This window comes from Mastomys coucha, unplaced genomic scaffold (assembly GCF_008632895.1).
Source record: "Mastomys coucha isolate ucsf_1 unplaced genomic scaffold, UCSF_Mcou_1 pScaffold21, whole genome shotgun sequence".
Classification (NCBI taxonomy): domain Eukaryota; kingdom Metazoa; phylum Chordata; class Mammalia; order Rodentia; family Muridae; genus Mastomys; species Mastomys coucha.
Window position 1 is genome coordinate 192,456,642 of NW_022196904.1, and position 14,513 is coordinate 192,471,154.

The 14,513-nt window shown below is 41.9% G+C and overlaps 1 protein-coding gene across 4 annotated transcripts in view; it reads right to left on the bottom strand.

The window, feature by feature from the left end:
* Sfxn4 (sideroflexin 4) overlaps nt 1-13,316 on the bottom strand; it is a 26,574-nt gene extending 13,258 nt beyond the window's left edge. Inside the window, exons 1-12 of one of the 4 annotated variants that reach the window (XM_031390882.1) lie at nt 13,174-13,268; nt 12,757-12,931; nt 11,969-12,034; nt 9,635-9,709; nt 8,351-8,377; nt 8,211-8,265; nt 6,303-6,328; nt 4,192-4,245; nt 4,052-4,108; nt 3,879-3,944; nt 2,133-2,211; nt 823-938 (exon numbers count right to left, since the gene is read on the bottom strand). In XM_031390882.1, coding sequence (XP_031246742.1) covers nt 823-938; nt 2,133-2,211; nt 3,879-3,944; nt 4,052-4,108; nt 4,192-4,245; nt 6,303-6,328; nt 8,211-8,265; nt 8,351-8,377; nt 9,635-9,709; nt 11,969-12,007 — 594 coding nt within the window. In that variant the 5' untranslated portion in view covers nt 12,008-12,034; nt 12,757-12,931; nt 13,174-13,268. The other 3 variants (XM_031390881.1, XM_031390880.1, XM_031390883.1) reach the window with 3 other exon arrangements.
* Between the last annotated feature and the right edge of the window lie 1,197 nt (nt 13,317-14,513).

The window sequence follows — 14,513 nt, forward strand, 5'->3', positions numbered from 1 at the left end:
GGAGGAGGAGGAGGAGGAAGAGGAGGAGGACGAGGAGGACGAGGAGGACGAGGAGGACGAGAAGGACGAGAAGGAGGACGAGGAGGAGGAAAAAAAAAACCAAACCAAACCCAAGGTTCTCCAAGAAACAATTCTACCTGCATCCAGGCTTACTCTATGGAGTTGGAACTCAACAGCCCCCACAGTCCTGTATGCAAACTCCTGAATAAGGATCTCTAACTGTTACCCTCCTGGTTTGAGGCCTGCCTCTCATAGCCACACCTCTCTGCCCATCTCCTGCTATTTGCCATGTCTCCAACCTGGTTCCAGTTACATTCGGAAGCTCCACCTCCACAGAGAAAAAAAGAAGTTGCTGATTGGACTGACGTGCTGACGTACTTGGGGGTGTGGTTTTGCCTGACTTATTCTACCTGTTGGTGAGAACAAAGAGATTCATTAAAGGTTCAAGATGGCTGAGTAAAGGCTCCTGTCTAATGTTTTAAGGTACCTTCCTCGTGGGTAGGTATAATGTTGGCCATCCTATCTCCTCCAATCTATTTCTAACTTCATATTCCAGGTAACCTACTGTTTTTACATTGCTGCTGGACAGTAACATCTAACTGTCCATATACACATCTTGTTTTGTTTCTCTGGCAAACTCACTTCACTGCACCATCTTTTAAACACAAGGGTACAAAGCACAGTATCTTTTCCTGGCATGACAGCGAGATGTGCTCAGGAAAAGTAGAAGGCAGACAGACACTAGGTTACAAGCTCTCAAACACAAAACCCAACTCTGTACCCAAGGATAAGCAGTAGCTATTGCCCTACTATGCTTCAAACCTTTCTTCCAGCTTTTCTGGAATAGCCTATGACATGGCCTTCCTTATCCATCACCTCAATTCCTCGATGGTTTTCAAAACTGCGGGATGCAAGAACATTCATTCCACTGACTTGGGCTGTAGATAAAAAGAGCAAGAAGGAGAATTCTGAGTTAAAGACAGAAAGGGATTATGTGATGGTGTAACAGCTGCCCTTGTCTTGACTTTCAGATACTCACCTACTATGGGCAGGACCACCCAAGCTCTTTCCTGGGGCTGTAGAGGTAGGATCAGAACCTTTGCTCACTTGGTCTCTGACCCTGACTGCAGCCTGGTAGTAGGTCCCAGAATGAGGTCCATTTTGTCTCCCTGGCTCATCTGCTTAAGAAGCCCCAGGATCCTTGCAATGACTTACATTGTTCGACATGAAATGACCATATATCTGCAACATCACTTGCTCAACTTCAACAACAATCTGCCAATTCTTCAATTTCTTTGATCCCCAAGCTTAAATGTGGAACAATAAACAGCAAACCTGTAAGCTGGGGAGCTCAAAGTACTCAGCAAATCCAACTAACTCTCTGGAGTCTCTCATTCCCCTATAGTTGGGATTCCTATACTGCCATCTGCTTACTGTGCAAGCCTGAGCAAGCTTTTAAAGCTCCCTGTACTTCAAGACTCTTCACTTGTAACAGGGAGTATTTCCTACCCATAGGTTGTCAGGATTATGTGAAATAATGAACAGGAAGTGTTTGTATAAGACAATCTTTAAAATGTAATTTGAGTGGGTTGGGAATTAGTTCAGCAGTAGAGTGCTTGCCTAGTATATACAAGGACTTGGGTTTGATCCTCAGCACTGCAAATGAAAATAACAATAAAAGTAATTTGTGGTTCCAGGTTTGTGTTCCTTTTTTTTAACAATGAAAAGTGTACCCATAGTGCTGTATCCAAGAGATGGCTCAACAGATAAGAGAATACTGTTCTTACAAAGGATCCAAGATTGACTCCCAGCATTCATACTGGACAGCTCATAACTGCTTGTAATTCAGTGCCCCTTTTTTACCTTCATAGGAACCTATACTCACTCACATGCAATATCTCTACACATGGACACAAATTAAAAACATAAAAATTAAAATGTAAATTTTAAAAAGTATATCTACAGAGAAAATATCTCTTCTCAAACCAAAGATTCAATTTAGGCCAGGGAAACCCAGCAGGCTACAATGGTACTGTCACAGGTCACTACATGGTCAAATTACCCTGGATCTCAAGAGATGAAGTGACCAAAAAGACCAGCCCAGCTACATGCTCCCAGCCTTTTCTGCTTACCAAGAAAGACGATTGGCAAGGTTCTTTTAAGCCAAAAGTTATTCAGGGGATACTTCATTTGAAAGAGATGAGGAATTAACTGGAAAATAAGAAGGAAAAATCATTGCACCTGACCAAAGAATCAGCTGAACCAACACAGCAGCAGAGCTAGCACAATCTGGTTCCCACTGCAGGTGGGACTGCAGTCAGCATACTCTCACATTTTGTTTTAATTACAACCCTGAGGTAGTTCTCTCTGTATAGTCCAGGAGTAGATGGGACAAAGAGATTATGCAACCTCTTTGCTCATAGTCTCAGAGCTGGGTTAAAGCCAGACTGGGAAATGGGCTTGTTTGCTCCTAAAGCCTTATTTATGGATCTTTCTGTGTAGCCCAGACTGACCTTTTTTTTTTTTTTAAAGATTTATTTATTTATTTTATGTACATGAGTACACACTGTAGCTATATAGATAGTTGTAAGCCTTTATCTGGTTGTTGGGAATTGACTTTTTAAGACCTCTGCTCGCTCTGGTCAACTCTGCTTGCTTAGTCCCTGCTTGCTCTAGCCCAAAGATTTATTTATTATTATACATAAGTACACTGTAGCTGTCTTCAGACGCACCAGAAAAGGGCGTCAGATCTCATTATGGGTGGTTGTGAGCCACCATGTGGTTGCTAGGATTTGAACTCAGGACCTTTGGAAGAGCAGTCAATGCTCTTACCCACTGAGCCATCTCACCAGCCCCAGACTGACCTTTAATTCATAATCCTACCTCAGGCTCCTGAGTGTTGGAATCACAGGCCTATGTACTATGCCTGACCTTAGGGTCTATTGTTTTCTTTCAATTTTTCTGGGACAAAGTCTCCGAATGATGCATTTGCATCATTATATACTTTATATATTATATACATTATAACAGCTCTATCTTATCCTAGCTCTTAAATAAACTCTAAATTAGATATAATAGCCACTGTAATAGAAATGCTATAGAAATATTATTATGCTGTTTTGCTGAGGGGATGATAAGAAAAAGCATTCATAAATGTTCGGTACAGATATTGTCAAACCAGGGTTAGTACCCTGGATGCAAAACCCACCTTACATGTCTAGAAACTTAGACTAGCAAGCAGGTGATTACTCTGAGGATACAGGAATACACTGACTCACATTTTCTACTCATACATTCTAAATTTACACATTAGAACAGAAACAAAATTTGTAATTAGAATTAGTTTCTTCCTTCCTTCCTTCCTTCCTTCCTTCCTTCCTTCCTTCCTTCCTTTCTCTTTTGTTTTCTTTTTGTTTTGAGGAATAAAAATGATTTCACATGTATCCTAGGTAGACTGTCAACTGAGGAACTGTCCAAATCAGATTGGCCTGTGGCCATATCTATAAGGGACTATCTTGATTAGTGTTTCATGAGGGAGGCACAGCCTACTGTGTCATCACTATCCCTAGGCAGGTGGGCCAGGGCTCTATAGGAAAACTAGGGGAGCATGAGCCAGGGAGCAAGCCAGATAGCAAGCAGTATTTTCCATGGCTCCTGTTGACCTTCATCAGCTGTGAGTTCCTGGGTCAGAAGTAAAGCTGTGGGGAATAGCAAGGAGTTCTGCCTTCAGCTTTCTGTTTGGAGTTCCTGCCCTGACTTCCTTTAATGATAGACTGTGACCTGGAAATGTAAGATGAAATAAACTCTTTTCTCCTCTAAGTTGCTTTTAGTCAGAGCAACAGAGATGAACTGGAACAATAGGGTACAAAAACACCTACTCCAAAAAAAGTTGAAGACACAAACACCCCTGCTCCCAACAATGTTCTCTCTACTGGTCCATGACTCTAAGGAAAAATCAAAGAACATACAAGATAAGCAGTTATGGTTTTGCTCTGCAAGGACAATTTTTTAAAAACCCAAATCCTAATTTCCTAGGATTCAAAATGCTTACATAACTGGCATTTCCATTGGTGATGTTAAAGGCTGTGGTGTATCCATACAAGCAACCCTACAGAAAGAGAAGTCAGTGGATCACTTTCTGGTTTCAAGCACAAAAGAACCCTGAAATCATGAAATTCAAAGTACTACTACCTGAGTTAAAATAATGGACTTTATTCCAGTGTCTGGCATCATCAACCGAAGTACCTTTGAAGAAGAAAACAGAATATGTTTATACATCTCTAGTGCAGAGGCAGAGCCTTTAGAAACAAAAATAGATCCCAGTTAAAACAGGACTGTGGTCCTGAATGAAAATGGCCCCCATAAACTCAAAGGGAGTGGCATAATTGGATGTTTGGCCTTGTTGAAGGAAGTATATCACTGAGGGGTAGGTTTTTAGGTGTTAGAAGTTCAAGCCAGGCCCAGGAACCCACTATCTCTTCCTGCTGCCTACAGGTTCAGGTGCAGAACTCTCAGCTACCTCTCCAGCACCATGTCTGCTTGCATCCCACTATAATGATAATGGACTAAACCTCTGAACTGTAAGCCAGCACCAATTAAATGTTTTCCTTTATAAGAACTGCCATGTCCTGGCAACTATTCACAGCAACAAAACACTAAGACACAGGATCAAGGCCTCTAGGGCTGGCACAGTAGGAAGTAGACACATAGCTGGCAGCCAGGGGACAAACTCATGTTGATGTGCACCTAGCCACCCCTGAACCAGTGGTACCTGAGAGTTTCACCAATGCAGTCTCCAAGGCTACTGGATAGCAGAGCCACCAAAAAACTTGCCTTTGCCAGGGAAAGGTAAATATAAGATAAGGGTAGAGGAAGCACAGCCAGCATGTGATGGCCTTACTGTTTGTGTGTGTGTCCCAGTTCCTAGTGAGGAGATGCTTGGTGGTAGACTGGGGTGAGAAAGGTACCATAGTTTGGTCAGAAATATCTCCTAGAGAGACACTAGTTGAATATGAATGGGTTAAAGGCTTGGTCTCCAGCTTGGGGTGGCACTAGAAGTTGGTATCTATAAAGGGATGTCTTCAGGTCACTGGGGACATGCTCTTGGAAGGGACTGTGGAACCCTAGTCACTATTCTTTTGTCCTGGGTGCCATGAAGTAATTGGCCTTGTACCCTATTCCCCAATGTACTTCTACTATTCTGTGCTGTGATTTGTCAGACTCAAAAGCAAAGGGGCTAAATGAGCATGGAATGATGCCTCCAAACTATGAGCCAAAATAAACTTTCTGGGTTTTTTCTCTGCATTAATTTATTTATTTTGAGTATCAGAAAGGTCAGAAAACATCTTGCAGGAGTTAGTGTTCTCATTCCATTAAGTGGATCTTGTGGACAAAAACAGGATTGAGGGCCTTACCTGCTGAGCCATCTCACTGGCTCTTAATAAAAGTTCCTTTTCTTAAAGAATTAGTTTTATTATTCTTAACTATATGTATATAGTTACATATAATTAATGTGGCACCATGTATACATGAATGCATGTACCCACAGAGGCCAGAGACTGGCTTCAGATACCCATGGAACTAGAATTACATATAGTTGTGAACTGCCCAAGCCAGAAGAGCTTTTATCTACTGAGCAGTCTCTCCAGCTCCAACCCCACTTTAAAAAGATTTATTTTTATTATCTGTGTGGATGGATGAAATTTTTGTTTTTTCTTTCCTTTTTTTTTTTCTTACAGATGGCCATGAGCCATCATGTGTGTGGCTACTGGGAATTGAACTCAGGACCTCTGCCGCCCCGCTCGCTCCAGCCCCGCTAGCTCCAGCCCAATTCACTGTAGCTGTCTTCAAACGCACCAGAAGAGGGTGTCAGATCTCATTATGGGTGGTTGTGAGCCACCATATGGTTGCTGGGATCTGAACTCAGGACCTTCAGAAAAGCAGTCAGTGCTCTTACCCGATGAGCCATCTTGCCAGCCCAAAATTTTTGTTTTTATACAACTGATTATCTCATGTATTTGTTAAAGCAACACAAAGCTGATTAAGACTGAAAGTAGTGGACACTTCCATTAGGGTTTTGGCCAGCAGTATTTCCCAAATCACTGACCTACAGGGCCATATGTACGGTAGATGTTCAAAGAAAGGATGACTCTGTGAAATGGGCTTTTGAGAAGTCCAAAGCTTGACTGAGTTAAGTGAAATGGGGTGTGGGTATAGAAAAAGTACACAAAAGTCACAGGAGGACCTATAATTATCTATTAGAGATCCAGAGCTGGAGGGTACACATGCAGTCAGAAACTCACCATGGGTGCCGTCACAGGCAGGAAAGCTGTAGGAAAGAGCAGTGTGTTAGTGATCATGGCTACCCAGGTAGACAAGTCCTGAAGGAGTAACATCCCTTGAGAACTTTCTGCAGCCTCCTAAGGACTCAAATATTGGGGGATATTTTCTTTTTATTAATAAAAATAATATCTATAGGGATAGGGAAATGACTCATTCAGTAAAGTACATGTGCTACAAACATTAAGAACTGGGTTCAGATCTTTAGTACCCACATAAAAAGCCAGATATAGTCTATACAGGCACACACATATGGAGGTCAGAGGGTGACATCCGATGTCTTCCTTTATTATTCTTTACCATTTAAAAAACATTGATATAGGGCTTCTCACTAAATCAGGAGCTTATAGATTTGGCTAAGCTAATAGACCAGTAAGCTCCAGAGATACACACACACACACACACACACACACACACACACACACACTCTGCAAGATTTTTCTCTGTCCAATCACATTAGGGCAGTGGCAGGCCTGTAATTGGACAGGAAAAGGGAGGTGCAGCTAGGAGTTGGGGAGACAGGCAGAGAGGTCGCAGGAGGAGAGAAGCCAACATGGAAGCAGACAAACAGGAAGATTATCCTGATCTTACGTGGTTTTAAACAGCCACAAGTGGCCATGATTTTCACAAGGTTAGAATTATTGGGTAAAAGCTTTATCATTATCAACCGGCTTTGAATTTGTTGTATTGGCATCTTGTAAAATGTGGATTGTGGGGTGTGTGGGGTGATGTGTGGAAGTGAGATGAACTCGCTAACTAGGAGAGAGTAGCTCAGCGGTGAGAACAGGCCGAACTAGACCCTGCCGGGACTTAGTGTTGTGGCCTGCCAGTACCAGTACTAGAGCCGGAACACGACCGGCGGGACAGGAGAGATAGCCGGATGACTTTTTAATATTTCCCGCAACACACACACAGAGCTGAGTTCATATTACAGAAAATTTAAGAGCGGAGCACAGAAAGACCTACCCGAAAATACACCTGCTGCTTTTCCAGACCTCTAACTGAAGATAAATGACTCTTGTTTATCTTTCTAGATTTAAAAAAAAAAATTTTTTTCCCCAAGACAAGGTTCCTGTCCTGGAACTCACTCTGTAGACCAGGCTGGCCAGGAACTCAGAAATCCGCCTGCTTCTGCCTCCCAAGTGCTGGGATTAAAGGCGTGCACCACCACCGCCTGGCTAAAAATATTTTTTTGAGACAGGGTCTCATGTAGTCTAGGAGGCTTCAAACTCCCTATGTAGCTGAGAATGGGCTTAAGCTCCTGATCTTCCTGCCTCCCCTCTCAAATGCTAAGATTACAGAATTGTACCATGACATGACAATTTATGTAAAGTGGCACTATGAATCAAACCCAAGGCTTTGTGCATGCTTGGGAGGCAGTCTATCAACTAAAATACATCCCAATTTGTGTGTGTGTGCATGTAAGTGTGTAGGTACATGTGAATGTGTATGAGTGTACACGTGGATGTCAGAAGACAAATTCAGTGTTTTCTTCAATAACTCTCTAGCTTTTTTTACTATATAGTGCTGGCTGCTCTGGAACTTGCTATGAAGATTAAGATTCACAGAGATCCACCTGTCTTAGCTCCCCAAGTTTTGGGATTAAAGGTGTGTGTCACTATTCCTAGCTGTACTTATTTCTGAATCTGGAGTTTACTAATTCTGAGTCCCAGGGATCCTCCAGTCTCTATCTTCTAAGTGCTGGGGTTACATGCTTAGCTTTCTTCAAGGGTGCTGGAAATCTGAACTCAGGCACTCACGCTTACACAAAAGGTACTTATTTCCATCAGCAATCCTTGTAAAGGAAAATAAAGTAGGCTGCTATATGCTACACCTTCCCCACCTACTCCTGAACAAGAGAACCAGCTTACCTGCAGGTCGAAAAAGATGGGGGATCAACTTGCTGCTGTCAGGGTGCACAGTTGACTTCAAAGGGACAGAAGAAGAGGTTAGCTGGATGATGGATTTTATTATTTAGAAAACCAACAATTATAAAGGAGTTGAAACTTACAAGACTCTTATTCCATGCGTCTTTAATCTAAAGAGAGATAACAAGAAGCATCATATTTTAAAGGTAGGTCAACAGCAAACAGAATCTCTTGGCCAGTCTTAATTCCTGATGTCACATTTATACTACCACTCAGATGGGTAGGCTAGAGTAAAGAGACTAGTAAGACAAAATGAATGTACCAGATGACTCAAATAAGCCAAAAAAATAAGCTAACAACAAGCCAAGTGATGAGCTTTATGAAGAAACAGCCAAGAACATTAGGAAGTCCCAGCACCATGGAAAGGATTGTCATCTAACAGCCCTTTAGTGGGTCTAAAATAGTCCTCTAGCAGAGATGGCATGCAAAGACTTGCCAAATGCTATCAGCCCCACCACTTGTCACAGAGCCACCTGTCAATCCAGAGGCTTCAGCAAGTTCTTAGAAAAACAAAGCTATTGTGAGCTTTCCACGGTTTGTTTTGTTTGAATTTCAAGATAGAGTTTCTCTGTGTAGCCTTGGCTGTTCTGGAACTAGCTCTGTAAACCAAGCTTGTCTGGAACTCAGATCTGCCTGCCTTGGTTTCCCAAATGCTGAGAATAAAGGTGTGTGTCACCACTGCCCAGCTTCCATGGGATGTCTTGAGAGACTAATATTTATGAGTGTGAGAAACCCCTTATGCAGCAAGGTAGGTAAAAAAAAAAAAAAAAACTCGGTCTGAGCTCACTGGCGGGAATACAACCCCATAGCAGGAACAGCAGGGCTGCCTCTATGTGGGGGGCCATGCAGCTGCAAAAGCATCTCCTGCAGGAGGACCTAATTGAAGACTGCCTAAAAGACCAAGGATTGCTAGTGCAAATAATGCCAGTCAATCAGTAACTGCTGTTTAGAAGAGATGCTTTCTTGGAACCAATGGGGGCCTAGGTGGAGGGTATTAAAGGAGCTTGCAGCAATGCTCACCTGCTCCTGGAGTCTGTGTTGTTGACTCTGTACCAACTCATCCCCAACCCCCAAGAGCAGGTAGGGTTGGGCAGAGAGCTGTCCATGTAACAAGGAACACAACCCTGCATTAGAATACTGCCTACAATGGAATAGCAAACTCTGAAGAATTAACACGAGTATAGGAAGAACACTCCTCTAGCTGTGTTATGAGATAGAATTCTGATGACACATTTTTGTAAAGTGATTCCCCTGGGCAATGTACAATGACAGGATTAGTTACCAAACACTACTTCATTTCACTCCATGCAAGGTAAAATTATGTTGAACCATACACATCTGTGCACATATGAGCTCATGAGACATACCCCTTGGTTATCCAGGTAGTGTTTGGGTGCATCTTCAGTGGTAAACAGCAACTGTCGTGATTTTTCTATGCTTCCCTGTAAATAGACATCAAGAAATCAAGCAACAATCTCAATATAGTCTGTGTTTATTCTAATCTTTAAAACACAGCCATCAACATATGGTGGCACTTGATTTCAAGATGTGTCCCTGGGTTTTTTGTTTGTTTGCTTTGCTTTGTTTTTGTTTTTCAAGACAGGGTTTCTCTGTATAGCCCTGCCTGTCCTGGAACTCACTCTGTAGATCAAACTGGCTTGAACTCAGAAATCCGCTTGCCTCTGCCTCCCAAGTGCTAGGATTAAAGGCATGCACCACCACTGGGTTTCAATATAATAATTCTGTGTGTTGCTCAGAATTAGACCTTCTGGCTTCCTAGACAGCTCCACCAGCCCCTAATGAAGCCTCCATCTCCCTGGTTTCTGGATGTAAACTGCCTTCCTAACCAGAGCCCTGGCAATCTGTAACCTCTTATCCACTTCTATGGCTAACTGGTTAAGTTTTGTTCCTTAGCCCTTTTTTTTTTTAATTTTTAGGAAAATAATAAATACAAAGAATAATTATACAATAGAACACTTTATCCAGAATTAACAACTGTGAAATATCTAGTTCTTTCTTTTCTTTTCTTTTCTTTTTTTTTTAAATTCTCATTTTTTAAAAGATTTATTTACTATTGTATCTAAGTACACTGTAGCTGTCTTCAGATGCACCAGAAAAAAATGTCATCTTATTACAGATGGTTGTAAGCCACCATGTGGTTGCTGGGATTTGAACTCCGGACCTTCGGAAGAGTAGTCAGTGCTCTTAACTGCTGAGCCATCTCACCAGCCCTATATTTGTTTCTAATTTTATTTTATTTTTCAAAACAAACCATTACAAGCTGGAGAGATGGCTCAGCAGTTAAGAGCACTGTCTGCTCTTTCAGAGGTCCTGAGTTCAATTCCCAGCAACCACATGGTGGCTCACAACCATCTGTAATGGAATCTGGTGTGTCTGAAGACTACTACAGTGTCCTCATATATATAAAATAAATAAATCTTTGCAAAAAAACCCAAAACAAACAACCATTACTCATTTCATCACTTCCTTATTCTATCAGAGATACCAGACTATTATAAGTTTAGGGTGTGTAATCTTCAGTCCATAGTTACACTTATGTATATATACTTGGATACATATATCCATAAATAAATATAGTATTTCATTATAATTTGCATATGTGATATACTTTGCACCTTGTCTCATAGATATCTGTCTTCCCATTTGTTTACATACAGTTTTTGTAGTGCTGGTGATGAACCCAGAGCTTTGTCCATGATAGGCAGGTAGCTCATCATTGAGCTACATTTTGAGCCTCCTGTTCTCCCATTTAAAATCATTCATACTATGCATTTCTCCTAAATAAAATATTGATAACCAGTTCACACTTTTAATGGCTAGTTAGAATTCCACTATATAAAATACAATATTATGTATTTCCCTACTACTAAGCATTTAACTCCTTTTCTGGCTCTTAACACAAATAAAGAGGTGAGAGAGATCTACAGTGTGAATACTGGAATACCCCTTATGCTCTGTCTCTGAGGAGTAATTATGGTGGCTATGTAACTCCTCTTCATCTCTAGCCACAAGGATTCAAATCCTTGTCTTTTACTGGGACAGTCAGTCATCCCCAGAACTAATAGTCTTGCCCACATATGATCTCTCTGGCTAGTTACTATTTGGCCACCAAGAGACCACTTGGCACACAAACCTCATCACTTGGCTATGTAGAAACAGTACCAGCTTATGAGACCCTGCAAAATATGCCTGGACTCCTAGACTAGAAACTGAGGGTGGCCCCACTCCCAAGCCTTGGCCTCTATTTACATCTCCTTTCCTGACTCCTTTTCTTCTAGACACCCCATCCAGAGAGTCTCCTAACTCTTAATCTTGGTTAAGGCAAGAGACTGGCTCTGTCATAGTCTTGTTGGATGGATTTTGTTTTCAAACAACTCATTCTGTAACCCAAATAGCTCGAATTCACAATCCTCCCTCAGCTTCTATGGCAAGCAGCTCACTCCTGGCTGGAAGACTGGTCTGGATTAACTTTGAATCATCAGCATCCAGCCCAGGTATGGTATCCTTTGCTCAACAAACTTATGTTTAACTTATCATTCTTCCAACCCAAAAACCTCACTCAAAAAATACAAAATATAATAATCTATACATATGTATACATACATATATATGGGCTATTATTTCAAGTTTCAAAATAAAGCATGAAATCAATTATTTTTTTAAGACAAAACCATACTTACAATTGAAACAAACACATTTGCAGGATCTAATAAATCCATCCACTGACAAAATCTTCGAAAAAAGGACTGAATATAGTGAGAAAGAGACACACCAGAGAGAAGTTAAAAGAAATAAGACTTAACAAGGTAGTCACAGTTCACTTTGGTGGGGGCATACTTACTAAAGAACTCTAGGTAGTCTGACTTTTACCAAATGTATCTCCTCTAACCACTTGGGAATTAAATCCCTTTAGAATTAAAACCTAGAATTTGGGATTCATATTTTCTGTTCATATCCCCATATGACCTCAAGGTAATGACCTAGAAACACCTGACTCGTGCCTGGCTTTCTTTGCTGCTATAAGGCTTAACTATAGCAATAAAGCAGGCAACCCAACAAGGGCTCTGCTAGGGTTACAGCTCAGCGCATATGTGAAGGAGGTGTGTTTTGCTTCAACAAGCTGCCCATTTTAGAAACAGCTCCAGCTTAAGTTCTGGATCTCCACAAACAAGGGTGAACTAAACTTAATTTAAGGTGAAGGCCTCTAATAGAGTATTTAGAGCCTTGAGGCCCCATGAGGATATGCAAGAAGTGAAATTGGGCCAGACTGCCTGCACAGGTTACACACTGGACTTCAAAGTCTTTGTACAAAAACAAAAACAAAACAAAAACAACAACAACAAAATGGCAGAATCTATTCTTTTATTACACGTTGAAATGTTATGTGGCATTGGTTGGACTAATTATGTCATTAAGATCGATAGTTGTTTCTTTTAAAACTCTTTAATATAATTACTAGAAACACTACCTAACAGTGACTTCCCAGACTCTGACCTGCTTAAAGCAGGGTATATGTGTGGTCTTAATCTGAATGGCTGATTCCAGCAAGCCTAGGAAGTCTGCCTGGAAGGGCTTGTTTTCTCTTCACTGTGCAGACCGGCAAGGGCGGTCCCACCGACGACTGGAACTCCTTAGAGAGGGCCCTACATCGGATGAGAGTGACTTTGTGGCCTTCTCCAACCCAGGCTAGAACCTAAGTAAGAGATGCAAGAGCGTGGACCACTGAAGAGCTTGGGTTTGTTTTCCCTCCCCACTACAGGAACCTGAAGTGGGTTACTCGGTCCAAGACCATCTCTGAGAGGAAAGTCATGATGACACAGGGCAGCCTGTCAAGGTCATGCTGCCCAGGCCAGCCTCCCGCCCCCAACACCCGGCCCCGGAATACTTGGCGTTCGGAAATCCAGAACTGCATGTTGGGTTCCATTTGGACAGCCGCGTCACTACGCCCTTGGAAACGCCAGAAAGCGCCTCCTCTTCCCGGAACGAACCGGAGGGTGGTGCAGGCTCTCAGTGCGCTGCTTTGCAGCGCAAGGGGAGGAGCCTACTAGCGTGTCCCGCCCCGTACCCGAACGCTCCCTTGCTATAGGCTAAGTCCTCTTTCTTCCTTTCCTCAGTTTAAAAGAATCAAAAGATTCCGGGTACAGAGGAGCAAGCACTCCCACTTCCAGTCTCCGCTTTTGGTGGAGACCCTGTAAGAAAGAAGACAGTGTAAGTGACGCAAGAGACCCTTTGCCATCACACCTGCGTTTCTGCTTCTTATCAGGCTCACATTACCCGTGAAACCTGTTGTGTACAAAGTCAAGTGTACATGAGTTGGGTCAAGCCAGTGGTGCAGTGAAAAATAAAAATATCATGCCATTTATTAAAAAATATTGAGAGTTCCAAAAGTGTATATTATTGAAGCAAGTGTGGAAAAGTTGGATCTGGGTAGAGTATACCAAACTCTCAGCCAGATCGGGTAGGTTTTAATCGGTTTCTTTCTAGCAGTGGGTCTGTGATGAAAACTAAAAGGAGTGCAGAAACTGATTTGGTTGATTAGAATCTCAGTAGTGTGGAGAGACTAGAAAGTTGTGGCCTAGAGGCAAATTACCTTGACTCAGTTCTGGCCCTCCAGAGCAGCCATTCTTTGTCCTGTGTCAAAACTAACTTCTCATGACAATAAATAAAACCTTTCAAAATCTATTGATTGATTTGGCAGGCAACTAGCTTCTACCAAATCTGCCATCAACTACCATTTTGACCTTATGGTCCATAAGCTTCATCCATAGTGATGTATCTCTGCCTCTCTGATGTACCCACCAATGTATAAAGCTTTCCTTGATTTGTGTCTTTCTTTATTCTGTAAAACTATAACAAACTTTGTGAAATGGCTTCCACATTGGAACATGGGATTTGGAATAACCTAAACCCATGTTGTTCCCAGGCTATGAAGACTTAAAATAGCTCCAGAGTAAACTCTTATTTTCTTTAAGATAGAGTTTGTTTTTTGCAGTGGTGGCGCATGCCTTTAATTCCAGCACTTGGGAGGCAGAGGCAGGTGGATTTCTGAGTTCTAGGCCAGCCTGGTCTACAGAGTGAGTTCCAGAACAGCTAGGGCTATACAGAGAAACCCTACCTCAAAAAAACAAAACAAAACAAAACAAAGGAATTTTTGTTTGTTTATTTTTGTTTTTGCATCAACAGGTCAAATCCACTTTGGTTGAAAGCTAGATCAACTAGAGTCAA